The following is a 27,986-nucleotide window of genomic DNA, read 5'->3' on the forward strand; positions in this document are numbered from 1 at the left end:
GTAAATGCGCATCACCTCCGTAAAAACTCACAGGATTGCTAAAGCATTCGCCTAAATGAAGACGCGAAGTCAAGAGCCATATCCTTCTTTTTCTCTAAGCCGACGTCTTCAACCCCCCCCCCCCCCCCCCCCCACTTCTATAGCTTTCTGCATCTCACCTGGTTTTGGACTGCCTCCGTTATCGGCCCATCATTGACCAAGCGACGATTTCATGTCATGACGTCATAAATTTGGTGGCCTGTGACGTCGTGATGACGTCATATGGTAACGTCATCACGAGATGGTGAATTTGTTCATCGCTCGTGTTGACGCCGACGGTCACTTGCCATATTTAATGAGGCAGCTAAGGCATTCGCTTTAATAAAAATTGCCTCTGAGCAAGTAGCCGTGATTACCTCAATAGTAGGACTACACAAGCTGAATCAATTTAGTGAATTATTGAAATCGCCCTTTAAATTTCGGGTGAAGTAAACACAAGCAGAACAATGAGGAAAGCGATTTAAGTGAATCGTCTAGCGACACTTTGGGAAACTGATGCCGTAACACAGTGGTGTGAAACACAGAGGTCTGCACTCTTTGTTTACACCTGTGTTATGGACGTGCTTTTCCGTGGACGCAATAGAAGGCAGCCTTCGCTGCAAATCTGTTGGTCTTTGTTGATGCGGCCTTCTGAACCAGCCGAACCCAGTCCTTCTTGACAGCTTCGATGTCCGCCTCCGGAATGGCCTCGTAAAAACCAAAAGATTCAAATATTAGGCCTGAAACAGTGTTGTGGACAGCAAAAAATTACGAAAAAGTTAGTACAACGCTGGTCGCAGTAGATCCAACGCATTTCTAACTTGACTGTGCTTGTCCCGTTTACTTGTTTCTTTTACTTTTTCTGTTTGCCTTAAAGTTATCATCATTTCGTGTGAAAAAGAAATTGGCTTCTCCTTTCCTTAGTTGAGGTTATGCCTTAATAAAAAACGCCAGGCCTGCGCTGAAACCGCAGCACAGTCACAGCGGAAGCTGGAAGAGCGGCGTTTCTAGAGCCCGTTAAGCTCTCTTGGGGCTACAATACAAGTACACTAGAAAGATACCCACTACACCATAAATCACAATTTTTGTGAAGTTGGGAAGCACCTGCTAAGCCATTATTCGTCATTCTGCGGAGAAGCGAGGCACCAGCTACACGTCTGTAAGACATTATGTGCACTTTGTTGACGCGACGACTGATGACGATGAAGAATTATGGCTCAGCCCTTTGTAATGGGATGGAATCTTTAAACGGCCCACCAGTTATGTAATTTGCATTGGGTGACGCCCGGTAGCTATCCCCCCCCCCCGTCATGCTATATAACATACGTTGACGTGGGAGAGAGACGGGGGGGGGGGGGCGAGAACTTTACTGAGACCCCGAGGAAATGGATCATGCGCTTATGGGCTTCCTTGGCAGCCAATACAAGTGCACTTGCGAGGAACCCACTACGCTATAAATCATTGTAATTTTACTGAGACCCCGAGGAAGTGGATCATGCGCATATGGGCTTCCTTCGCAACCAATACAAGTGCACTTGCGAGGAACCCACTACGCTATAAATCATTGTGATTTTTGAGAAGTAGGGCAGCAGGCACTGTGTCATTTTTCGTCATTCTACGGAGAGCGTTGGTACCTGCTAAACGCATGTAAGGCATTACGCGCACTTTGTTGATGCTGTGCCTGATGACGATGAAGAATTATGGCAGAGTCCTTGGTAACGGGTTGGAAGCATTGAACAACCTACTCGTTGCGCAATTCGCATTGTGTGACGCCTGGTTACAGAATTCGCGTTGTGCGACGCTTGGTGCTTATTTTACTCTTCTACCACGCTATATTGCATATGCTATTGTGGTTCCTTCCCGACATGAAGCCTGTATAGGACCTTTTTGCAAAGCAGTTTCAAGCACCGGCATGGCTCAGAGGTTGAATACTGGGCTCCCACGCAGAGGGCCTAGGTTCGAACCTCGTTCCATCCTGGAATTTTTTTCTTATATCGTTTTTTTTTTCTTATTTCGAGCGATACTGGTTACGGACACCGGCGGCGGCGTCGGCGTCGGCGGCGGCGGCGGCGGACAACTACGGCGCTAAAAACGGCCGGTGAAATGATCTCATAACAGCTTTCGCTGTAAAACAACGACACAATACCTGCATAACACCCCCTTAGTCGAACTTCAATTGATGGCGCAAATGTTAAGACAGGAACGTAGAACACACGTAAGACACGGACATCAACTGAAGTTCAGCTATGCACCAACTAGCCCGACAGCAAACGCTATTAACCCCCCTAGTCACCTAAGATGGGGTGGCGGGGGCAAAATCTGCCTCGTACATTGACTTAGTAGGGGGTGTGGCGCTACGATGAACCTTCGCCGCCCCTGATGGGGAACTCTGCGCACGCTTATGCTCGTAAGTGCAGTTTTATTTACTTTTTGAGTATGGAAACATTTTCCGCTTCTTAAAGGTAAAAAAAGAAATGTAAATGCGAAGTATAATGACCTACCATGCAAGCAGATCCTAACATCATTCAACTGCTAGCAAATATATGCATCCTTTGAATGCCGCTTTGTATCATTGACCTGAAATGCAGAGAACAGTCGCTAGCCGAAAGAAGCCACGCGAGAGCTAAAATTACACAGCTTACCAAGCAACACGAAGTAATTATCTCGGTGACACCTGTCAAGAGTGACAAAAGGGCCTGAACTGCATGAGAGTTCACAATAAATGCGACCAGCGCGACAACACGTGTGCGACTATAGAGACGGACGACAATTACAACAAAGATAAGTACTCGTGTACTCTTATAATTATTCTGCGCATACTCGTACAGTTATTTGAAAAGCCGTCAAAATAATATGCTGACAGTTCAGTACCGTCATTCATTATATCAGCGCATGCATACAACAATTTGAACGCTAACAGCACGAACATATATGTGAAGAAAGAAGAACACTAGCCCAGGCAGGTATGATGCGCCGGGCTGTGTCCGCAGTGAGCGCACCAGCTAGACAGAAATGGCGCGAAAGCGTCGTGTAATCCTGCGTCAACAGCTGGCGTGTAGCCATTGTACGTGCAAGGGGATGTCGCTATGTCTTCGCAACAACCCATTAATATTGAGATAAGAGAATTTTCCCATGGCGGCCGAGTACCGGATCACGCGGCACGCTCAACAAACCTCACCAACCTATCAAACATCCGTCGCTGTCGTGGAATGCGCTAAAACTGAGCCATTTCGCGCCAAAAACACAACCCACCTTCCCTTCGCACAATATCTTCGAACTCGAGTTTTTAGCTCCTTCCTTTCTTTTCTCTTCGAAAAACAGCAGAAGCAGAGTGCACAGGAGGGAGTAGCGGCCCCTATTCTCTTTCACGCACGCAAGAGAGAGTGCGTAGTTAGCTCCATGCGTATACCTCCTCGCAGCATTGCTCGCCTTTGCGGCTGACGCTGTCGGCGCATGCGTATACACCGACGCTTGCGCCGACAAGTTATAACACGCGGGAACATACGCTGAGCTGTAGCCAGAATTCTCATTAACGTGGCCCACACCGACGCGCTACAATTACTGCAGGCCGTCCATAAGGTGACGGTGAAGAGTGCACCTTTTTTATATACACTTGTCACGGCTAATTCCTTTTCCAAGGCCTACTATAGCCAGGAGTTTTCCTGAGTTTTGAAGCGTCCCGCCTACAGGGCATGCGTTAGCCAGGACTTGATTAAGATTGGAAGAACGTTCTAGATTACGACAAACGGACCTAGGATTGCCGGGCTGCACAACTCGACAAAGCGACGCTCCAGCTGTAGCGCCATAGCCGATATTGGTTTACTGCACTAAGTTCTTCCGTACTAATTTTTTTACTGCATCATGTCCAGCAGTCAAGATGTCGGAGAAATGCAAGAGGCTTCATCGAATCAACGTCCGGCTGTGTGCTTCAGCTTGGACTGCGTGTCTTACTCGAAAATCGAGGCATATCCAACCCGAGAAAGTATCCAAGCTCTTGGGAAGATTACGTTCCTGGAGCCAGCGTTGGAGCAAGACCAGTGCCTCGACGTTGGTTGTGGTCCGGGTGGGTTTACAAGAAACTATCTGCTCGACTACTGTCGACCCTGCCGGAAGATCGTTGCCGTAGACAAGGACGTGTCGATGATCGAGCGTGCCAGAGAGGTGTCAGCGCATCCGAATATTACGTACGACATCCTCGATATCGAGTCGCCGGATATCACTGCTTTCAGGGACAAGCACGGAAAGTTCAGACGAGTGCTCTCCTTCTTCTGCTTCCACATTGTGAAGGACAACCTGGCTGCTTACAGAAATGTTGCCCAGCTGCTCGAACCAGGCGGAGAGTGCGCCGTTGTTTCCTGCGTGAACCTAGTCATCGCTGACATCTGGCTGCAAGTTTACAATATGGACCAATGGAAGGCATACATACCGGCAAGTGACCGTTCACATGTCGCTGTGTTATCAGTAGTTGTCACAACTTCCTTGTGGCTTTATTTTGATAACTTTTATTTGTTCCAACAATATCATTCACATAGATTTAGCAGTTTATATAGACACTTTCATAGCCATGGAATTGCACCTGATCGAAACGAAATCGTAATAATTAGTACAACTATTCAATTGTTTTTCTGACACCTGGGGCAGCAGCCGAGTGCTAAAACTTCTATTTCTGTCTTTGCATTGGAATAGGACCCTCGAGTCGTTTTTTCAGACTCGTTTCACTTCAACCAAGATAAACCGACAGCTGAAGTGGAGAGAGAAGTGAAAAATCTCGTCGAAAAGGCCGGGCTTCGATGCGTGAAATATGAGGCATACTACACCGAGTGGCTTTATCCAGGGCTGGACGCCATTGTAGGTAAGGACATTTCGCCTCGCATTTGCACCGCGCATTTCTTTTCATTTTTTTTTAACCCTTTTCTACCTTCTCACGAAATTGCATGTCGTTTATTCTTAAGTTAGGGTTTAAGTTGGCGAGTATTATATCAGACAACGACCTTCTGTAATGACACTATTTGTTATTTCAATTATAACATCAAGAAATTCGGTGCCAAGAAACGTGGCCTTCTCGTTTATAGTTACTTCTTATTTGTATGTTACAGCTACTTAAGGGCACATTAAAACATATTAAGGTTCCACGCTTCAGCACCACTTAGGTAAAGGAAAATGCGAGCGCCTGTTACCTGATATGACTCTTCACAAGCGATTAAGTTGAATCTCGAAACCCAGGACTTCACAAGCATAACCGACCCATCAGGTCTTGACAGAGGCGATATATGTCGTGCAGATTAACTGAGTAGCATATATACAAATTTGTAGTATTGAATTCATATAAAAGTACCTAAAAGTTGTACAAACTGGAAACGTTTGCTAACTAGGTGATTTAGAAATGCAAACGTAAACGCGAGAATAACGTATCTGATCATCTTGAAAGTATAGGTGGGAATGTATAGCGTCTACTGCTGCCTCCAAAGTAGATATGCACGCATCGTAAATAATCGTGCGCTTCGCGTCAGCCTCTATGGCAAACTTTGTGAGAAGTCAATTACCTTTGGTTCTATTGAGTGCGCAAAAGCACTGTTCAGAAATTGCGGAAAATCAAAGAGCTCGATGTCATCACAAGTGGTCTTTTCTCTGCTGTCGAGGTACGATGTTGCTGTAGATATGCTGCTGGCGAGTTATGAGTGAAGTATTATATTCTGCCTATAAGAATGTGCACCTGTTGCTATCTAAAAAGACCTTTCTTGACGTTGGCTCATAATTGTGTACTTTTGAATGTCCTTTCCTTCGCACCTAAATAATCTCAGGTGTGTTTTACATGGCCGAACGTCAACGCTTGACAGAGAAAGATTTCTGTAATATTTCTAACCCATTTAACATTTGAGCATATATCTTTTTTTTTTCACCAACAGATTTCTTCGTCTCAATCTTTAACCTTGAAGTGAACGTCGCTCAACCAGAAAGGGACGCATTCAGAAAGACGTGGCGAGACATACTCGAGCACAAGACGACGGCGACACCTAGCGGACGGAAGCTCAAGTTTCGCATTTCGGTTTTGCACGCTCGACGCATTAACTCTTCGTGAATGCACCCGTAAGACTCACGTGGCTGAATACAAAGTAATGTTATATTGTATATGAGCTCGTTGTGGCAGTTTATCATCCACATCGAAAATTTACTTCATTTTGTTATGAAAAAAAAATATTGAATTCAAACGTACTGGTGGTATCACGCGCAGATTACTGGTCTCTTCTCTCCGACTACATACGCGCTGGCCCCGCCACGGTGGTCTAGTGGTTATGGCACTCGACTGCTGACCCGAACATCGCGGGATCGAATCCCGGCCGCGGGGGCATGTTCCATGGAGGCGAAAGTGTTTCAAGCCCATGTACCTAGATTTAGGTGCGCGTTAAAGAACCCCAGGTGGTCAAAATTTCCGGAGCCCTCCACTACGGCGTCTCTCATAATGATATCGTGGTTTTGGGACGTTAAACCTCAGATATTAATGTTATTACATGCACGCTGTATTCTTTGTTGAATTTTATCAACATAACAGTATCTGATTCACAAGCGATTTTATCAACCACGCCAAATTGTTGCATACTCACGTATTTTAATGCGTGCGTTATACGCACATTCAAATGAATGCGTTTATGTGCAGGGAAGTGCACGTATTTCGTGCATACATGATGTATTCAAGGAAGCTGGCACTTCACTTTTCGAGATTATTATAGTGTGCAGCTTTGTTATTTCAATCATTTCGTATATATGTTTGTATCTATTGTTTTGATGTATTATAGTGATAGTAAGTATCTGGCCAAAGGTTGACCAAAGCCCAAGATACACTCTAAGGCAAAATTGCGTTAAAAGGGTGTGTGGTTAGTCCCTTTGCGGTCTAATGGAGCGGCCACAACCATCGATCTCTTTAAGAACTAAGGGCACCGGATCTATCTGTTAGTCCCCACAGTTCACCAATATGGACTAACATTTAGTCCTCACATTTCCACCTTACCGGGCAACTTGTAAGTCCCCACAGATAACTTCAAGCGACTAACATTTAGTCCTCACATTTACACCTTACCGAACAACCGTTAGTCCCAACAGTCGCACCTCGCCGCACAAACGGTCGGTCCACTGAAATATTCCATTTGGATGAACTTTTTATCCCCAGTTCAAATGATCCGTTTATCCCCGAGGATGGTATTCTGCAGTTACTTTCCGCAAGAATTAATACTTTTTTCGCGGGTTCTTTTCCGCGGTGAGCAGCAAATGGCGTGCAAAAGAACACGTGAAAAAATATTTAGTCATGCTTGTTTCGCTGCTTTCGCAATCATTGCGACAACGAAAGATAAGTGAGACAATGAAACGTTTTATGTTTCTCTATACATATGAAGTTTCTGCTTTCTTTCATTGAATTCACTGTAACCCCGATGCGCGCAACACCCCGCTGCCTACGCAAAGATCTAAAAGTGGAAAAAACATGGCTGATCCTTCTGTCATAGGAATCGGTATAACACGAAAGTGAAACGTGTCTTCACAGACGTAGTTGAGCGTTTGTTGCGCATTCTTTCGCCCCAAGGGCGAAGGAATGAATGCTACAGCAAAAAATTGTAATGTCACACGAAGAACAGCAAGCAGCTCGAAACTTGCAACGCGCTGCTCAAGCTAAAAAGAACGCACGGAACGAACATACACAGGATGAGAGCGAACTAACTGTCACATTTGTAACTTATTTATGTGTGAGCAACGCGCTCATTTCGCAAAAGCGGCCGCTGCAGTGAGCCAAGTGACCTTCGAGCTCTCAATGCGAGACGTACAAACCGCCGCGATCACGAGATAAGCGCACGCACGAGCGACCACGCCCTGTAGACGCGGGCGCTCGCCGCAACGGCGACGTTTCAAGCGCGCTCTTCGAGCCCTTCGCGCCTTCTCGCTGGTGATAACGAAAACACGCTGTAACACAGATCTCCGAGTACAGCCACCGGCAAATGGTTTATATAAATAGCTCGCCGTTAGCATTACGAAAAACGTGCCGTCCGTGGCCGAATCGTTTCGCACTGCGCGCTGCGGAGCGAGGGATCGTAAGTTCGATTCCCGGTGACGGAACTTTTTCTTGTGTTTTTTTCTTTGCCCACTGTTGGTCTTTATATTTTACAACGTCATATCCGTGACGGAAATACGTCAGTGGACCAGCAAAACTTCTTTGCAGACTAGTTGGTTCATACTTGTAAACTCGACCTGCTGCGCAACCAGCAGGAATGAAGGAGGGAGACAGGAAAGAGCGCAGACTACCAACTGTTTATTCTCAGTTCACGAAGCCAATATATAGGCATGCCACGCTGCGCCATCACGATGCGCACAACAACAAGATTCATTTACAACACTGCACCGTGGACAGAGCTGTGAAAAACCACCTCATTTTTTACCGAGCGCCACGTTTTTTTGTTGTCACATAATCACAGGGTGTACACCTCTACTTTTATCTCTTTATTATTTTATCTTTTGACAACTCTAAGATGGCGCGGACAACATATGAAAAGCCACAGTGAAAATTGAAAAGGCCATGGAAAATGACTAAAACTATAAAACAACACTGCTCATATGATTCAAAGCCATCTACAAAAGAGCACCAATGATGAAGCACACCAATGAGGCAAAACACCAAGATTCGCAACTTAAAACCGTCTAAAAACTTTACAAGGCGTCATACGGGAAACATAATATGCGAAAAGAGTGCACAGCAGGTAACCCTCATCAAAAGATTAACAGAAGGAAACCTTCCCAAAGTGTTACCCCCAAAATTAAATATGGCCATTTAAGAACACTATTTCTTTGCACGTTGCGACCAGCTATTGCGGAAACCTCAGTGTCACTTTGTCTTTTGTTTTTGACTCATTTCACAATAAGGGAGATTTTTATATCATATGGAAGGATGATGTACAAAGACAGCTCATGTTACCTTTCTTTAGTATCCTTTTAACCAAATTAAGACTTTGAGCTACTCCTATGCTTATTTAGTTTTTGAGCGGACGAGGCTGACCTTGAACACCTTCATGTAAACGCTCGCAATTTTTGCGGTAATTATACAAGTTAAAGTGAAAAAAATGTTTGTGTGCGAAAATATCTTGTTTTCCGAAACTATGTCATCTAAGCATTTCTTTATTGCTACAAAATTTGCGCATCCATTTTGTTAATAGAAGCAGGATATTAGAATTGCTGCAACTTTGTTGAGAGTTCAATGATCTTTTTTCAAACAGCGTTGATGATTAAGCCTCACTTTTTGTTTAATGTCACATTGAGAAAAATGATTTTGCCACAGAGTTATAAGCCAGCGCATGTAACTGTACAGGCACATTCAAACCAGTGAAACATTGCGAAGTACTGGCACATTTGTGCAAAGTACACTCGTTAAATCAGTATTTCGGATAAAATAGTTGTTTGGGCTAGAATTTTTATGGGCAATATGAACATGAGCCTTATAAAGCTGTCATTATGGGTTGCTGCAGCGAAGACGCAGGGATTAAAATTTGTGACCATGGAGTAAAGTGGAAATTTTAAGGGCTAGTTTTTCTCCGTGTTTAAAATGCGCATATATACCCCATAAAAGTGGACGGGGGGGATGGCCGCCGCGGTAGCTCAGTTGGTAGAGCATCGGACGCGTTACTCGAAGGTCGCAGGTTCGGTCCCTGCCCGCGGAAAGCTATTTTTTCGTCCACTTTCCTTTCTTCACGTTTACATTATATTTACTACTAATAGCATCCCCTATACTTTCCTTGGCATTATTGTCTGTCAGTTCTGATTAATATTGTGTATGACCATGGAGTAACGGTACAAGCAATGAGCGTTGCTTTTTTTTTCGGTAACGGTAACTCTTTACCTTGCAGTACGCGAATGCAAGCCGAGCGCAACTTTACAGTTTAGACCCCCCGAGGCCGCAGGGAGACTGCTGTCATCTCTGCAATCGAGACACACCAGTGCCTCCATCCTTTCTCACGTGTTACCTTTACGATAACGGTCACTTTGTAGACACTCGTGTTTCGAGTGGTTGGCGCGGAAATATGCTTCACAACACTCGTCACCCCCAGCATTTCACACAAAGTCTCCGTTCGGGTCCTTATTACGCCTCTACGTAAAGGTAGGGCATGTTCAGGCAACGCGTTTCAGGCTTTGGTTCTGTCCTTTTGCCCCACATACCCCCCTCCCTCCCCTTCAAGCAATGACGAGCTTGGTTGACCTCGCTGACAAGCTTGCTCTGGGCACTTAGCCGAGGAGCGCCTTCAAAGGGAGGTCTAGTGCTTTCGGTGCTCGACTGTTGACCCGAAGGTCGCGGGATTGAATCCCGGCCGTGGCGGCCGCAATTCAGTGGAAGAGAAATGCTGGATGCCCGCATGGTTAGATTTAAGTGCACGTTAAAGAATACTAGGTGGTCAAAATTCCTGGATCCCTCTACTACGGAGTCTCTCATAATTATATCGGGCTTTTGGGACGTGAAATCTCCACAATTATTATTATTATTATTATTATTATTATTTATTATTATTATTATTATTATTATTATTATTATTATTATTATTATTATTATTATTATTATTATTATTATTGCCTTCAAATGGGCACTAAAGTGACACACTACTGTCGTTTACTTGTCATGGCCGTATAGGTTCGTTATTAGAACAGAAAGCGGAGGTGAAGGCTTCGTCTTCTTTTTAATTACACGCCGAAACCTCACTTCAGTACGTCGTTATGACGTCACTAATGTCAGTGGAGCTTCGTATTTTGACCACGTTGGCTTCTCCCGTAGGTTATCATGTTTCGTCTTTCACTCCTTGTGTTTTCTTATTTTTTATTTATTTTTGGGACAATACTACAAGGCATTGCTCGCGACCTGGGCAAAAATCAGTGGTTAGCCTCCTGACGTGGTCTTATTCGCAGTGGGCGTAACAGTAGCGCTGCTTAGAGCAATACATAATCAAAAGAAAAATTCACGAAATAAATAAAATTAGCAAAGCGGTGGTTAGCTTGGTCAGAAAAAATTTTACGTTATAAATTCTATGCTACGTATATCTACATGCAGTGATATTTAACATATATGGGGATAACATAGTTGCCTGAATTCAGTAGAAATAAATACAATAAAGCAGAATAAAAATCACTACAATGTAGATGCACATACAAATACACACACACACACACACACACACACACACACACCTGTATATATATATATATATATATATATATATATATATATATATATATATATATATATATATATATATATATATATATATATATATGTGTGTGTGTGTGTGTGTGTGTGTGTGTGTGTGTGTGTGTGTGTGTGTGTGTGTGTGTGTGTGTGTGTAACACTGTAATGAATATTTGCCAACGTAGTCATATACGGGTCCAGTAGACACCGTCAAAAGATGACGTATCGGCGATGCTGATGTGAGAACTTATACGTGGCGTCAACACCCATCTTGGAGCTTTTCTGGTTTATGAAGTCTCTCGACGCGTTAAAGAGCCAGTTATTTGCTTATTTTATTTTTTTTTTTGCATTGCAGAAGGCTATTTTACCACACCACTACAAGGGAAGTATTTTTCCCCCTCATTATGGGTCGTTCTAATATCTTTGCATTCAAGTACACTGGTGGTTTCGCCACAGTAGGAGCACTTAGCTTCCTATCTGTTTGTGCCGACCACTGCGCGTCCTTTGTAAGCCGTGTTATCAATCGCTCTAAGTCAACCTAACTAATGGCCACTTTCCGTTGATAAGAATGGATCTGGTGATCGAACCCTTGTCATGAGACTTGTTCACGTTGCACTTGAGGAAGTCCTAAACTTCATCATCGTCGCCATCAGCCTATCTACGCCCACTGCAGGGCAAAGGCCTCTCCCATGTTCCGCCAATCAACCCAATCCCGTGCTTGCAGCGGCCATTTTATACCCGCTAACTTCTTAATCTCATTTGCCGGCCTAACTTTCTGCCTGCCCCTCGTGCGCTTGTCTTGGTACGCGAGGGGGATGTAAATGCGGGCGCCGCGGCGGGGACTCGATTCAGCGACCTTCGGGTCAGCAGTCTAGCGCCATAATTCCACTTGCCCACCGCGGCGGGTATTGCGTAATGAATTAAGGGAAACAAAAAGTAAAATTCAGTGACAGGATCCTAAGCGCGCACTCTATTTTTAAATCACCCGAACTAATTTATGTAGTTGTACACATGGTGTGTCGTCACCAAATGATAGTTTCACAATCAAAAGCGCGTATAATGTGTGTAAGCGTACACCATTAGAAACACGTGGGTGTAAAACGGCCTACGCATGCAGGAGAGAAAAACACTGGTGCCAGCATTGCGTGTGTTACACAACGCGATGCTATTGCACCGAAATAGAACTCCTTCAACATGTAGAGGTGAGGGAATAAAATACAGTGTAAATGCGCATCACCTCCGTAAAAACTCACAGGATTGCTAAAGCATTCGCCTAAATGAAGACGCGAAGTCAAGAGCCATATCCTTCTTTTTCTCTAAGCCGACGTCTTCAACCCCCCCCCCCCCCCACTTCTATAGCTTTCTGCATCTCACCTGGTTTTGGACTGCCTCCGTTATCGGCCCATCATTGACCAAGCGACGATTTCATGTCATGACGTCATAAATTTGGTGGCCTGTGACGTCGTGATGACGTCATATGGTAACGTCATCACGAGATGGTGAATTTGTTCATCGCTCGTGTTGACGCCGACGGTCACTTGCCATATTTAATGAGGCAGCTAAGGCATTCGCTTTAATAAAAATTGCCTCTGAGCAAGTAGCCGTGATTACCTCAATAGTAGGACTACACAAGCTGAATCAATTTAGTGAATTATTGAAATCGCCCTTTAAATTTCGGGTGAAGTAAACACAAGCAGAACAATGAGGAAAGCGATTTAAGTGAATCGTCTAGCGACACTTTGGGAAACTGATGCCGTAACACAGTGGTGTGAAACACAGAGGTCTGCACTCTTTGTTTACACCTGTGTTATGGACGTGCTTTTCCGTGGACGCAATAGAAGGCAGCCTTCGCTGCAAATCTGTTGGTCTTTGTTGATGCGGCCTTCTGAACCAGCCGAACCCAGTCCTTCTTGACAGCTTCGATGTCCGCCTCCGGAATGGCCTCGTAAAAACCAAAAGATTCAAATATTAGGCCTGAAACAGTGTTGTGGACAGCAAAAAATTACGAAAAAGTTAGTACAACGCTGGTCGCAGTAGATCCAACGCATTTCTAACTTGACTGTGCTTGTCCCGTTTACTTGTTTCTTTTACTTTTTCTGTTTGCCTTAAAGTTATCATCATTTCGTGTGAAAAAGAAATTGGCTTCTCCTTTCCTTAGTTGAGGTTATGCCTTAATAAAAAACGCCAGGCCTGCGCTGAAACCGCAGCACAGTCACAGCGGAAGCTGGAAGAGCGGCGTTTCTAGAGCCCGTTAAGCTCTCTTGGGGCTACAATACAAGTACACTAGAAAGATACCCACTACACCATAAATCACAATTTTTGTGAAGTTGGGAAGCACCTGCTAAGCCATTATTCGTCATTCTGCGGAGAAGCGAGGCACCAGCTACACGTCTGTAAGACATTATGTGCACTTTGTTGACGCGACGACTGATGACGATGAAGAATTATGGCTCAGCCCTTTGTAATGGGATGGAATCTTTAAACGGCCCACCAGTTATGTAATTTGCATTGGGTGACGCCCGGTAGCTATCCCCCCCCCCCGTCATGCTATATAACATACGTTGACGTGGGAGAGAGACGGGGGGGGGGGGCGAGAACTTTACTGAGACCCCGAGGAAATGGATCATGCGCTTATGGGCTTCCTTGGCAGCCAATACAAGTGCACTTGCGAGGAACCCACTACGCTATAAATCATTGTAATTTTACTGAGACCCCGAGGAAGTGGATCATGCGCATATGGGCTTCCTTCGCAACCAATACAAGTGCACTTGCGAGGAACCCACTACGCTATAAATCATTGTGATTTTTGAGAAGTAGGGCAGCAGGCACTGTGTCATTTTTCGTCATTCTACGGAGAGCGTTGGTACCTGCTAAACGCATGTAAGGCATTACGCGCACTTTGTTGATGCTGTGCCTGATGACGATGAAGAATTATGGCAGAGTCCTTGGTAACGGGTTGGAAGCATTGAACAACCTACTCGTTGCGCAATTCGCATTGTGTGACGCCTGGTTACAGAATTCGCGTTGTGCGACGCTTGGTGCTTATTTTACTCTTCTACCACGCTATATTGCATATGCTATTGTGGTTCCTTCCCGACATGAAGCCTGTATAGGACCTTTTTGCAAAGCAGTTTCAAGCACCGGCATGGCTCAGAGGTTGAATACTGGGCTCCCACGCAGAGGGCCTAGGTTCGAACCTCGTTCCATCCTGGAATTTTTTTCTTATATCGTTTTTTTTTTCTTATTTCGAGCGATACTGGTTACGGACACCGGCGGCGGCGTCGGCGTCGGCGGCGGCGGCGGCGGACAACTACGGCGCTAAAAACGGCCGGTGAAATGATCTCATAACAGCTTTCGCTGTAAAACAACGACACAATACCTGCATAACACCCCCTTAGTCGAACTTCAATTGATGGCGCAAATGTTAAGACAGGAACGTAGAACACACGTAAGACACGGACATCAACTGAAGTTCAGCTATGCACCAACTAGCCCGACAGCAAACGCTATTAACCCCCCTAGTCACCTAAGATGGGGTGGCGGGGGCAAAATCTGCCTCGTACATTGACTTAGTAGGGGGTGTGGCGCTACGATGAACCTTCGCCGCCCCTGATGGGGAACTCTGCGCACGCTTATGCTCGTAAGTGCAGTTTTATTTACTTTTTGAGTATGGAAACATTTTCCGCTTCTTAAAGGTAAAAAAAGAAATGTAAATGCGAAGTATAATGACCTACCATGCAAGCAGATCCTAACATCATTCAACTGCTAGCAAATATATGCATCCTTTGAATGCCGCTTTGTATCATTGACCTGAAATGCAGAGAACAGTCGCTAGCCGAAAGAAGCCACGCGAGAGCTAAAATTACACAGCTTACCAAGCAACACGAAGTAATTATCTCGGTGACACCTGTCAAGAGTGACAAAAGGGCCTGAACTGCATGAGAGTTCACAATAAATGCGACCAGCGCGACAACACGTGTGCGACTATAGAGACGGACGACAATTACAACAAAGATAAGTACTCGTGTACTCTTATAATTATTCTGCGCATACTCGTACAGTTATTTGAAAAGCCGTCAAAATAATATGCTGACAGTTCAGTACCGTCATTCATTATATCAGCGCATGCATACAACAATTTGAACGCTAACAGCACGAACATATATGTGAAGAAAGAAGAACACTAGCCCAGGCAGGTATGATGCGCCGGGCTGTGTCCGCAGTGAGCGCACCAGCTAGACAGAAATGGCGCGAAAGCGTCGTGTAATCCTGCGTCAACAGCTGGCGTGTAGCCATTGTACGTGCAAGGGGATGTCGCTATGTCTTCGCAACAACCCATTAATATTGAGATAAGAGAATTTTCCCATGGCGGCCGAGTACCGGATCACGCGGCACGCTCAACAAACCTCACCAACCTATCAAACATCCGTCGCTGTCGTGGAATGCGCTAAAACTGAGCCATTTCGCGCCAAAAACACAACCCACCTTCCCTTCGCACAATATCTTCGAACTCGAGTTTTTAGCTCCTTCCTTTCTTTTCTCTTCGAAAAACAGCAGAAGCAGAGTGCACAGGAGGGAGTAGCGGCCCCTATTCTCTTTCACGCACGCAAGAGAGAGTGCGTAGTTAGCTCCATGCGTATACCTCCTCGCAGCATTGCTCGCCTTTGCGGCTGACGCTGTCGGCGCATGCGTATACACCGACGCTTGCGCCGACAAGTTATAACACGCGGGAACATACGCTGAGCTGTAGCCAGAATTCTCATTAACGTGGCCCACACCGACGCGCTACAATTACTGCAGGCCGTCCATAAGGTGACGGTGAAGAGTGCACCTTTTTTATATACACTTGTCACGGCTAATTCCTTTTCCAAGGCCTACTATAGCCAGGAGTTTTCCTGAGTTTTGAAGCGTCCCGCCTACAGGGCATGCGTTAGCCAGGACTTGATTAAGATTGGAAGAACGTTCTAGATTACGACAAACGGACCTAGGATTGCCGGGCTGCACAACTCGACAAAGCGACGCTCCAGCTGTAGCGCCATAGCCGATATTGGTTTACTGCACTAAGTTCTTCCGTACTAATTTTTTTACTGCATCATGTCCAGCAGTCAAGATGTCGGAGAAATGCAAGAGGCTTCATCGAATCAACGTCCGGCTGTGTGCTTCAGCTTGGACTGCGTGTCTTACTCGAAAATCGAGGCATATCCAACCCGAGAAAGTATCCAAGCTCTTGGGAAGATTACGTTCCTGGAGCCAGCGTTGGAGCAAGACCAGTGCCTCGACGTTGGTTGTGGTCCGGGTGGGTTTACAAGAAACTATCTGCTCGACTACTGTCGACCCTGCCGGAAGATCGTTGCCGTAGACAAGGACGTGTCGATGATCGAGCGTGCCAGAGAGGTGTCAGCGCATCCGAATATTACGTACGACATCCTCGATATCGAGTCGCCGGATATCACTGCTTTCAGGGACAAGCACGGAAAGTTCAGACGAGTGCTCTCCTTCTTCTGCTTCCACATTGTGAAGGACAACCTGGCTGCTTACAGAAATGTTGCCCAGCTGCTCGAACCAGGCGGAGAGTGCGCCGTTGTTTCCTGCGTGAACCTAGTCATCGCTGACATCTGGCTGCAAGTTTACAATATGGACCAATGGAAGGCATACATACCGGCAAGTGACCGTTCACATGTCGCTGTGTTATCAGTAGTTGTCACAACTTCCTTGTGGCTTTATTTTGATAACTTTTATTTGTTCCAACAATATCATTCACATAGATTTAGCAGTTTATATAGACACTTTCATAGCCATGGAATTGCACCTGATCGAAACGAAATCGTAATAATTAGTACAACTATTCAATTGTTTTTCTGACACCTGGGGCAGCAGCCGAGTGCTAAAACTTCTATTTCTGTCTTTGCATTGGAATAGGACCCTCGAGTCGTTTTTTCAGACTCGTTTCACTTCAACCAAGATAAACCGACAGCTGAAGTGGAGAGAGAAGTGAAAAATCTCGTCGAAAAGGCCGGGCTTCGATGCGTGAAATATGAGGCATACTACACCGAGTGGCTTTATCCAGGGCTGGACGCCATTGTAGGTAAGGACATTTCGCCTCGCATTTGCACCGCGCATTTCTTTTCATTTTTTTTTAACCCTTTTCTACCTTCTCACGAAATTGCATGTCGTTTATTCTTAAGTTAGGGTTTAAGTTGGCGAGTATTATATCAGACAACGACCTTCTGTAATGACACTATTTGTTATTTCAATTATAACATCAAGAAATTCGGTGCCAAGAAACGTGGCCTTCTCGTTTATAGTTACTTCTTATTTGTATGTTACAGCTACTTAAGGGCACATTAAAACATATTAAGGTTCCACGCTTCAGCACCACTTAGGTAAAGGAAAATGCGAGCGCCTGTTACCTGATATGACTCTTCACAAGCGATTAAGTTGAATCTCGAAACCCAGGACTTCACAAGCATAACCGACCCATCAGGTCTTGACAGAGGCGATATATGTCGTGCAGATTAACTGAGTAGCATATATACAAATTTGTAGTATTGAATTCATATAAAAGTACCTAAAAGTTGTACAAACTGGAAACGTTTGCTAACTAGGTGATTTAGAAATGCAAACGTAAACGCGAGAATAACGTATCTGATCATCTTGAAAGTATAGGTGGGAATGTATAGCGTCTACTGCTGCCTCCAAAGTAGATATGCACGCATCGTAAATAATCGTGCGCTTCGCGTCAGCCTCTATGGCAAACTTTGTGAGAAGTCAATTACCTTTGGTTCTATTGAGTGCGCAAAAGCACTGTTCAGAAATTGCGGAAAATCAAAGAGCTCGATGTCATCACAAGTGGTCTTTTCTCTGCTGTCGAGGTACGATGTTGCTGTAGATATGCTGCTGGCGAGTTATGAGTGAAGTATTATATTCTGCCTATAAGAATGTGCACCTGTTGCTATCTAAAAAGACCTTTCTTGACGTTGGCTCATAATTGTGTACTTTTGAATGTCCTTTCCTTCGCACCTAAATAATCTCAGGTGTGTTTTACATGGCCGAACGTCAACGCTTGACAGAGAAAGATTTCTGTAATATTTCTAACCCATTTAACATTTGAGCATATATCTTTTTTTTTTCACCAACAGATTTCTTCGTCTCAATCTTTAACCTTGAAGTGAACGTCGCTCAACCAGAAAGGGACGCATTCAGAAAGACGTGGCGAGACATACTCGAGCACAAGACGACGGCGACACCTAGCGGACGGAAGCTCAAGTTTCGCATTTCGGTTTTGCACGCTCGACGCATTAACTCTTCGTGAATGCACCCGTAAGACTCACGTGGCTGAATACAAAGTAATGTTATATTGTATATGAGCTCGTTGTGGCAGTTTATCATCCACATCGAAAATTTACTTCATTTTGTTATGAAAAAAAAATATTGAATTCAAACGTACTGGTGGTATCACGCGCAGATTACTGGTCTCTTCTCTCCGACTACATACGCGCTGGCCCCGCCACGGTGGTCTAGTGGTTATGGCACTCGACTGCTGACCCGAACATCGCGGGATCGAATCCCGGCCGCGGGGGCATGTTCCATGGAGGCGAAAGTGTTTCAAGCCCATGTACCTAGATTTAGGTGCGCGTTAAAGAACCCCAGGTGGTCAAAATTTCCGGAGCCCTCCACTACGGCGTCTCTCATAATGATATCGTGGTTTTGGGACGTTAAACCTCAGATATTAATGTTATTACATGCACGCTGTATTCTTTGTTGAATTTTATCAACATAACAGTATCTGATTCACAAGCGATTTTATCAACCACGCCAAATTGTTGCATACTCACGTATTTTAATGCGTGCGTTATACGCACATTCAAATGAATGCGTTTATGTGCAGGGAAGTGCACGTATTTCGTGCATACATGATGTATTCAAGGAAGCTGGCACTTCACTTTTCGAGATTATTATAGTGTGCAGCTTTGTTATTTCAATCATTTCGTATATATGTTTGTATCTATTGTTTTGATGTATTATAGTGATAGTAAGTATCTGGCCAAAGGTTGACCAAAGCCCAAGATACACTCTAAGGCAAAATTGCGTTAAAAGGGTGTGTGGTTAGTCCCTTTGCGGTCTAATGGAGCGGCCACAACCATCGATCTCTTTAAGAACTAAGGGCACCGGATCTATCTGTTAGTCCCCACAGTTCACCAATATGGACTAACATTTAGTCCTCACATTTCCACCTTACCGGGCAACTTGTAAGTCCCCACAGATAACTTCAAGCGACTAACATTTAGTCCTCACATTTACACCTTACCGAACAACCGTTAGTCCCAACAGTCGCACCTCGCCGCACAAACGGTCGGTCCACTGAAATATTCCATTTGGATGAACTTTTTATCCCCAGTTCAAATGATCCGTTTATCCCCGAGGATGGTATTCTGCAGTTACTTTCCGCAAGAATTAATACTTTTTTCGCGGGTTCTTTTCCGCGGTGAGCAGCAAATGGCGTGCAAAAGAACACGTGAAAAAATATTTAGTCATGCTTGTTTCGCTGCTTTCGCAATCATTGCGACAACGAAAGATAAGTGAGACAATGAAACGTTTTATGTTTCTCTATACATATGAAGTTTCTGCTTTCTTTCATTGAATTCACTGTAACCCCGATGCGCGCAACACCCCGCTGCCTACGCAAAGATCTAAAAGTGGAAAAAACATGGCTGATCCTTCTGTCATAGGAATCGGTATAACACGAAAGTGAAACGTGTCTTCACAGACGTAGTTGAGCGTTTGTTGCGCATTCTTTCGCCCCAAGGGCGAAGGAATGAATGCTACAGCAAAAAATTGTAATGTCACACGAAGAACAGCAAGCAGCTCGAAACTTGCAACGCGCTGCTCAAGCTAAAAAGAACGCACGGAACGAACATACACAGGATGAGAGCGAACTAACTGTCACATTTGTAACTTATTTATGTGTGAGCAACGCGCTCATTTCGCAAAAGCGGCCGCTGCAGTGAGCCAAGTGACCTTCGAGCTCTCAATGCGAGACGTACAAACCGCCGCGATCACGAGATAAGCGCACGCACGAGCGACCACGCCCTGTAGACGCGGGCGCTCGCCGCAACGGCGACGTTTCAAGCGCGCTCTTCGAGCCCTTCGCGCCTTCGCGCCTTCTCGCTGGTGATAACGAAAACACGCTGTAACACAGATCTCCGAGTACAGCCACCGGCAAATGGTTTATATAAATAGCTCGCCGTTAGCATTACGAAAAACGTGCCGTCCGTGGCCGAATCGTTTCGCGCTGCGCGCTGCGGAGCGAGGGATCGTAAGTTCGATTCCCGGTGACGGAACTTTTTCTTGTGTTTTTTTTCTTTGCCCACTGTTGGTCTTTATATTTTACAACGTTATATCCGTGACGGAAATACGTCAGTGGACCAGCAAAACTTCTTTGCAGACTAGTTGGTTCATACTTGTAAACTCGACCTGCTGCGCAACCAGCAGGAATGAAGGAGGGAGACAGGAAAGAGCGCAGACTACCAACTGTTTATTCTCAGTTCACGAAGCCAATATATAGGCATGCCACGCTGCGCCATCACGATGCGCACAACAACAAGATTCATTTACAACACTGCACCGTGGACAGAGCTGTGAAAAACCACCTCATTTTTTACCGAGCGCCACGTTTTTTTGTTGTCACATAATCACAGGGTGTACACCTCTACTTTTATCTCTTTATTATTTTATCTTTTGACAACTCTAAGATGGCGCGGACAACATATGAAAAGCCACAGTGAAAATTGAAAAGGCCATGGAAAATGACTAAAACTATAAAACAACACTGCTCATATGATTCAAAGCCATCTACAAAAGAGCACCAATGATGAAGCACACCAATGAGGCAAAACACCAAGATTCGCAACTTAAAACCGTCTAAAAACTTTACAAGGCGTCATACGGGAAACATAATATGCGAAAAGAGTGCACAGCAGCTAACCCTCATCAAAAGATTAACAGAAGGAAACCTTCCCAAAGTGTTACCCCCAAAATTAAATATGGCCATTTAAGAACACTATTTCTTTGCACGTTGCGACCAGCTATTGCGGAAACCTCAGTGTCACTTTGTCTTTTGTTTTTGACTCATTTCACAATAAGGGAGATTTTTATATCATATGGAAGGATGATGTACAAAGACAGCTCATGTTACCTTTCTTTAGTATCCTTTTAACCAAATTAAGACTTTGAGCTACTCCTATGCTTATTTAGTTTTTGAGCGGACGAGGCTGACCTTGAACACCTTCATGTAAACGCTCGCAATTTTTGCGGTAATTATACAAGTTAAAGTGAAAAAAATGTTTGTGTGCGAAAATATCTTGTTTTCCGAAACTATGTCATCTAAGCATTTCTTTATTGCTACAAAATTTGCGCATCCATTTTGTTAATAGAAGCAGGATATTAGAATTGCTGCAACTTTGTTGAGAGTTCAATGATCTTTTTTCAAACAGCGTTGATGATTAAGCCTCACTTTTTGTTTAATGTCACATTGAGAAAAATGATTTTGCCACAGAGTTATAAGCCAGCGCATGTAACTGTACAGGCACATTCAAACCAGTGAAACATTGCGAAGTACTGGCACATTTGTGCAAAGTACACTCGTTAAATCAGTATTTCGGATAAAATAGTTGTTTGGGCTAGAATTTTTATGGGCAATATGAACATGAGCCTTATAAAGCTGTCATTATGGGTTGCTGCAGCGAAGACGCAGGGATTAAAATTTGTGACCATGGAGTAAAGTGGAAATTTTAAGGGCTAGTTTTTCTCCGTGTTTAAAATGCGCATATATACCCCATAAAAGTGGACGGGGGGGATGGCCGCCGCGGTAGCTCAGTTGGTAGAGCATCGGACGCGTTACTCGAAGGTCGCAGGTTCGGTCCCTGCCCGCGGAAAGCTATTTTTTCGTCCACTTTCCTTTCTTCACGTTTACATTATATTTACTACTAATAGCATCCCCTATACTTTCCTTGGCATTATTGTCTGTCAGTTCTCATTAATATTGTGTATGACCATGGAGTAACGGTACAAGCAATGAGCGTTGCTTTTCTTTTTCCGTAATGGTAACGCGTTACCTTACAGTATGCGAATGCAAGCCGTGCGCAACGTTACAGCTCACAGCCCCCGAGGCCGCAGGGAGACAGCTGTCATCTCTACTATCGAGCCACGCCAGTGCCTCCATCCTCTCTCACGTGTTATCTTTACGATAACGGTCACTTTGTAGACACTCGTGTTTCGAGTGTTTAGCGCGGAAATATGCTTCACAACACTTGTCACCCCCAGCATTTCACAAAGTCCGTTCGGATCTTTATTACGCCTCTACGTAAAGGTAGGACATGTACAGGCAACGCGTTTTAGGCTTCGGTTCTGTCTTTTTGTTGCCCCACAACAACTAGAATATACCCCTCCCCCCCACTCCCCCCCCTTCCCATTCAAGCAATGGCGAGCTTCGTTGACTTCGCTGACAAGCTTGCTCTGCGCACTTAGCGTAGGGACGCCTTCAAACGTGGTTTCGGTGCTCGACTGTTGACCCGAAGGTCGCGGGATCGAATCCCGGCTGCGGCGGCCGCAATTAAATGGAAGAGAAACACTAGAGGCCCGTGTAATTAGATTTAAGTGCACGTTAAAGAATACCAAGTGATCAAAATTCCTGGATCTTTCCACTACGTAGTCTCTCATAATCATAATCGTGATTTTGGGACGTGAAACCTCAACAGTTATTATTCTTATTATTATTACCTTCAAGTGGACACTAAGGTGACACACTACTGTCGTTTACTTGTCATGGCCGTATAGGTTCGTTATTACAACAGAAATCGAAGGTGAACGCTATGTCATTTTTTCTTAAATTACACGCCAAAACCTCACTTAAGTACGTCGTTATGACGTCACTGATGTCAGTGAATCTTGGTATTTTGACCACGTTGCCTTCTTCAGTAGGTTGTCATGTGACGTCTTTGACTCCTTGTATTATTTATTTATTTCTCGGACAACACCTCAACGCATATATATATATATATATATATATATATATATATATATATATATATATATATATATATATATATATATATATATATATATATATATATATATATATATATATATATATATATATATATCCATCCAGGTGTGTGTGTGTGTGTGTGTAACACTGCAATCAATATTTGTCAACATGGTCAGTCATATACAGGTCCTGTAATCACAGTGAGTGATGGTGTGATTACTTATACGTGGGGTCAACACCGATCTTGGACCTTTTCTGGTTTATGAGGTCCCTCGTCGCAATAGAGAACCAGCGATTTGCTTTTTTTTTTGCATTTCGGAAGGTTGTTTTACGAATACGACGGGAACTATTTTTCCCCCTTATTATGGGTCGCTCTAATATCTTTGTATTCAAGTACACTGGTGTTTTCTCCACAGTACGAGCACTTAGCCTTCTAGCTGTTTGTGCCGACCACTGTGCGTCCTTTGTAAGCCGTGTTATCAATCGCTCTAAGTCAACCTAACTAATGGCCACTTCCCGTTGATAAGAACGGATCTGGTGATCGAACCATTGTCATCAGACTTCTTCACGTTGTACTTCAGGAAGTCCAAGACTTCAACATCATCACCATCAGCCTGACTGTGCCCACTGCAGGAGAAAGGCCTCTCCCATGTTCCGCCAATCAACCCGGTCCAGTGCTTGCTGCTGCCAGGTTATACCCACAAACTTCTTAATCTCATTTGCCCACATAACATTCCGCCTTCCCCTCGCGCGGTTGTCTTCTCTTGCCACGCACGTGAGGGGGATGCCAATGCGGCCGCCGTGGCTGGGATTCGATTCCGCGACCTTCGGGTCAGCAGTGTAGCACCATAATTCCACCGGACCACCGCGGCGGGTATTGCGTAATGAATTAGGGGAAACGAAATAAAATTCAGTGAGAGGATCCTAGGCGCGCAATCAAGTTTTGAATCACCAGATGCAATTTATTTAGTTGTACAGACGATGTGTCTTTACCATATGACAATTTCACAATCAATAACGCGTATGTTGGGTGTAGGTGTACACCTTTAGAAACACGTGGGTGTAACAAGGCCTATGCATGCGGGAGAGAAAAGCACTGGGGTCAGCATTGCGTGTGTCACACTAAGCGATGCTATTGCGCCGAAATAGAACTCCTTCAACATGTAGAGGTGAGGGAATAAAATACAGTGTAAATGCGCATCACCTCCGTAAAAAACTCACAGGATTGCTAAGGCATTCGCCTAAAGGAAGACGCGAAGTCAAGAGCCATATCCTTCTTTTTTTCTAAGTCGACGTCTTCAACCCCCCCCCCCCCCCCCCTTCTATAGCTTTGTGCACCTCACCTGGTTTTGCACTGCCTCCGTGATCGGCCCATCATTGACGAAGCGCCGATCTAATGTGATGACCTCATAAATGTGGCGGCCTGTGACGTCGTGATGACGTCATATGGTAAAGTCATCACAGGATGGTGAACTTGTTCATCGCTCGTGTGGACGCCGACGGTCACTTGTCATATTTAATGAGGCATCTAAGGCGTTCGCCTTAATAAAAATTGCCTCTGAGCAAGTAGCCGTGATTACCTCAATAGTAGGACTACACAAGCTGAATCAATTTAGTCAAAGTGGAATACTGAAATCGCCTTTTAAATCTCGAGTAAAGTAAAGACAAACAGGACGTATATTTCCAGCAGACGCGCCGATTTCCACGCGTATATTTCTAGCAGACGCCCCGATTTCCAGCAGACGCGCATCGTTCGCAGTTACCGAGATTCCCGAGCCCGAGAAATATATGAAGCCTACAAAATGCATAACGTCGGGTCAGCATGTGTCAGTTCACCTTCGATAGCGTTAACAGACAAAGAGATTAGCTATCTGCACCGTTAATTTCATGAGTTGTATAGGGCAGGGCGCATGCGTTTTTGCAATATCTCTCCCCCTCCTCTCATGTGAAAAGCCTATTTATTCGTGTTCGCACAAATAAAAAGCATTGTTGGCAGTTCAGCGCCTGGTCCTGTCTTACTTTCTGTGTCCTCGTACTTTACGCGCTGTTTCGAACCCATGAAGCCTTACCAACAAGCTCAAGCCCATACCCTTTTAACAAACAGGACAATGAGGAAAGCGATTTAAGTGAATAGTCTAGCGAAACTTAGGAAAACTGATGCCGTAACACAGAGGTGTGCGCTCTTTGTTTACACCTGTGTTATGGCCGTGCTTTTGCGTGGACGCAGTAGAAGGCGGCCTTCGCTGCAAATCTGTTGGTCTTTGTTGATGCGGCCTTCTGAACGAGCCGAACCCAGTCCTTCTTGACAGCTTCGATGTCAGCCTCCGGAATGGCCTCGTAAAATCCAAAAGCTTCAAATATTAGGCCTGAAACAATTTCGTGGACACCGAAAAATTCCGTGAGAACTAACAAAAAACATACACGCCATTCTCAGAATAATTATACTAATAATAATAACATGAAATCACGTAAACTTGTGGTACCCCTCTACTTCCAAAAAGGGAGCTGCTGTCATGTAAGTAAGCTAGTTACAAGGGTGCTCGTACATGAGCTTCTTGGATATCTGATTGAAGAAAACATTTTGACGAACCTAGCTGTCCATCATCGCACTCTAATAAAACAAATGTGCCAGTAAGCACAAAGCTGTCTACTATATTCCACATGAAAACATGAAATGTGGGCAAACCTCCCAGAAGCGTTTCAACAAGCGTTGAATTTCCCTTATCGTTTTTTTTCTGCTTTGCCCAACAAGGTTAGGCTTAGGGTATCCTAAAGCTATAAACTAGTAAGGCGATAGTGGCGCAAATGGTAAGCGATAAATGAAAAAGTCCTTGCTTTGCATCACATCGGCTCAGTCATGACAGAATTTTAGATTTCTCACCAACGAACACTTCCACGGTGGGGAACGGCCATTCACTTTGGAAGACATGGCATTCGACAGTTTCCAATCCAGCGTCTGCGACAAGAGCTCTCACTTCAGCTTCTATTTTATCCAGCTTCCCGTCGAACTCGAACTTGTACTGAACTGAGAACAACGGCCTTGGGTCCTAAGAGAAGGCAAGGTTTAGTACTGTACAGTAACACACAATGTTACGTCATATTTGCCACGGCTGTTCAAAAGGATGCATTCCCACGGAGTTCGGTGCATTAGAAACTTTTTAGACGTGTAGTAATTAAGTTATAGATATAACACGACTAAATACATTTGATGTGGGCCGTTACGTTGGTCAAAATGTTGGCGCATCTCTGTTCATTTTTTAAGCTCTTTTTTGTGAAGTCATCTGATATGCTTCAGTAATCTCAAGTGTAGTCGTCTAAAGAACATTTTTTTGCAGGTTTTGGGGTGTGAAAGTGGGGACCGGGGCAGCGGCGCCGCATCTACAGGCATGTTTTGTCAGGCAGTCAGTTCTGGATAATGCTATAACATAGCGCGGTTGTCTAAGCCGTGTATGTGCTTAAAAATGCGAAATTGCGTGACATGTTATTCTGAACTATACAGTGAAGTTAGTTGAGGACACTAAAGCCTGCATGTATCTGCAAAGTAACCTATACTTCGCGCTGTTTCGATGAAAAGCTGCATGCAAAATTTAGCAGGTGTTTCTGCTTATGCGGCCCACTTAGTCTCCTATCCTATAACATATTTACGTTACAAGACCTATTACATTATGTAAAGCGCTTTTAGGACTCCTCTGTGGCAGTAAAGTAAATCGATTCTGTGTGAACATAGTGGTGTGCGGTAAATCGTAGCAAAACAATGAATGTAGTACACTCACAGGGATCACTTCTCGCCATCTCTCCATCAGGTGCACTTGAAGCCAGACATCCGTGAAAACATTCCAAACGGATGAGAATACCACGCACTCTCCGGAAGTGGGCGTCAGCAGCTTGGCGAGATCCACGTAGGCCTTTCTCTGGTCCTTGACGAAATGGAACCACAGGAACGAGTATATGCGGTCGAAGCGGCCGTACTTGGCAATCAGTTGTTCCACGTCTTGGCCGCCGAAGTCTAACACGTCGAAGGTGATATTTTCGTGCTGTCTGTGGCGCTTGGCGAAATCGACCATCAGCGGCGACCTGTCGATGGCCAGTAACTTCGTGCAAGGCTCTGAGCGAGGTACCAGGAAGTCTCTTGAGAATGTACCCGGGCCGCAACCGATATCCAGGTGTTGGTGGGTTTTGGCGGGAGTATTGAGAAACGTGATTCGGTGAAGTGCGCATGAACCCTCTTTGATGGAAAGATCCTCCAGCGTGGTGTACGTATGGGCGTGAATGAGGTCCACCGCTCCGAAATGTTGGTTACCGAACATGTTTAGTCAAAGAGCAACGTAGCGGATCAATACATGCTCCTTGAAGCCTGCTGCGCAGAATGCCTTCCACAGCGCGTCTAGCAATAACGCTCTTTTTTTAGGTGCGCAGAAAGAGCGGCTGCCAAAAGATTAGTGTCGTGGCCTGAAGATACATAGACAGAGACGGAGTGGTCCGTGCTGGCTCTGCGCATGTGCAGCTGTTCAACCAGGAAGCTTCATATGTCTAAAGATAGAACGCCGATGATATCAGCTTGTGGGTCTTCTAGCTTGTTTGTGGCGCCAGCTTTCTTAAGTGTCGTGCTCCTCGTCTTACGTGTGCTAGTTAACTAGAGATTCGCCGTCCTCGCTTTTTGCCAGACGGAGCAAGGTCTTTGGCGTCAGGTTTGCGTGCGGTGATAGTTGTCGGCCTCCT

The 27,986-nt window shown here is 44.8% G+C and overlaps 2 protein-coding genes across 5 annotated transcripts; one reads left to right on the forward strand and one right to left on the reverse strand.

Moving 5' to 3' along the window:
* Nucleotides 1-445: 445 nt before the first annotated feature.
* Nucleotides 446-27,981, reverse strand: LOC119400355 (juvenile hormone acid O-methyltransferase). Of its 4 annotated transcripts, none has more exons than XM_049418058.1 (4): nucleotides 27,041-27,981; nucleotides 26,149-26,314; nucleotides 25,462-25,633; nucleotides 446-586 (listed from the first exon to the last, which is right to left on the reverse strand). In XM_049418058.1, exons 1-3 carry the CDS (start codon nucleotides 27,572-27,574, stop codon nucleotides 25,467-25,469), a joined length of 867 nt encoding a protein of 288 aa, XP_049274015.1. In that variant the 5' UTR covers nucleotides 27,575-27,981; the 3' UTR covers nucleotides 446-586; nucleotides 25,462-25,466. The 4 variants fall into 4 exon arrangements, with proteins under 4 accessions (XP_049274015.1, XP_037523299.1, XP_049274016.1 ...); XM_037667371.2 differs by lacking the exon at nucleotides 446-586 and adding an exon at nucleotides 12,613-13,023; XM_049418059.1 differs by lacking the exons at nucleotides 446-586; nucleotides 25,462-25,633 and adding an exon at nucleotides 12,613-13,195.
* On the forward strand, nucleotides 3,880-6,097 carry LOC119399196 (uncharacterized). The gene is made up of 3 exons (XM_037666009.1): nucleotides 3,880-4,446; nucleotides 4,705-4,870; nucleotides 5,925-6,097. Exons 1-3 carry the CDS (start codon nucleotides 3,880-3,882, stop codon nucleotides 6,095-6,097), a joined length of 906 nt encoding a protein of 301 aa, XP_037521937.1.
* Nucleotides 27,982-27,986: the final 5 nt, after the last annotated feature.

This window comes from Rhipicephalus sanguineus, chromosome 7 (assembly GCF_013339695.2).
Source record: "Rhipicephalus sanguineus isolate Rsan-2018 chromosome 7, BIME_Rsan_1.4, whole genome shotgun sequence".
Taxonomy (NCBI): Eukaryota; Metazoa; Arthropoda; class Arachnida; order Ixodida; family Ixodidae; genus Rhipicephalus; species Rhipicephalus sanguineus.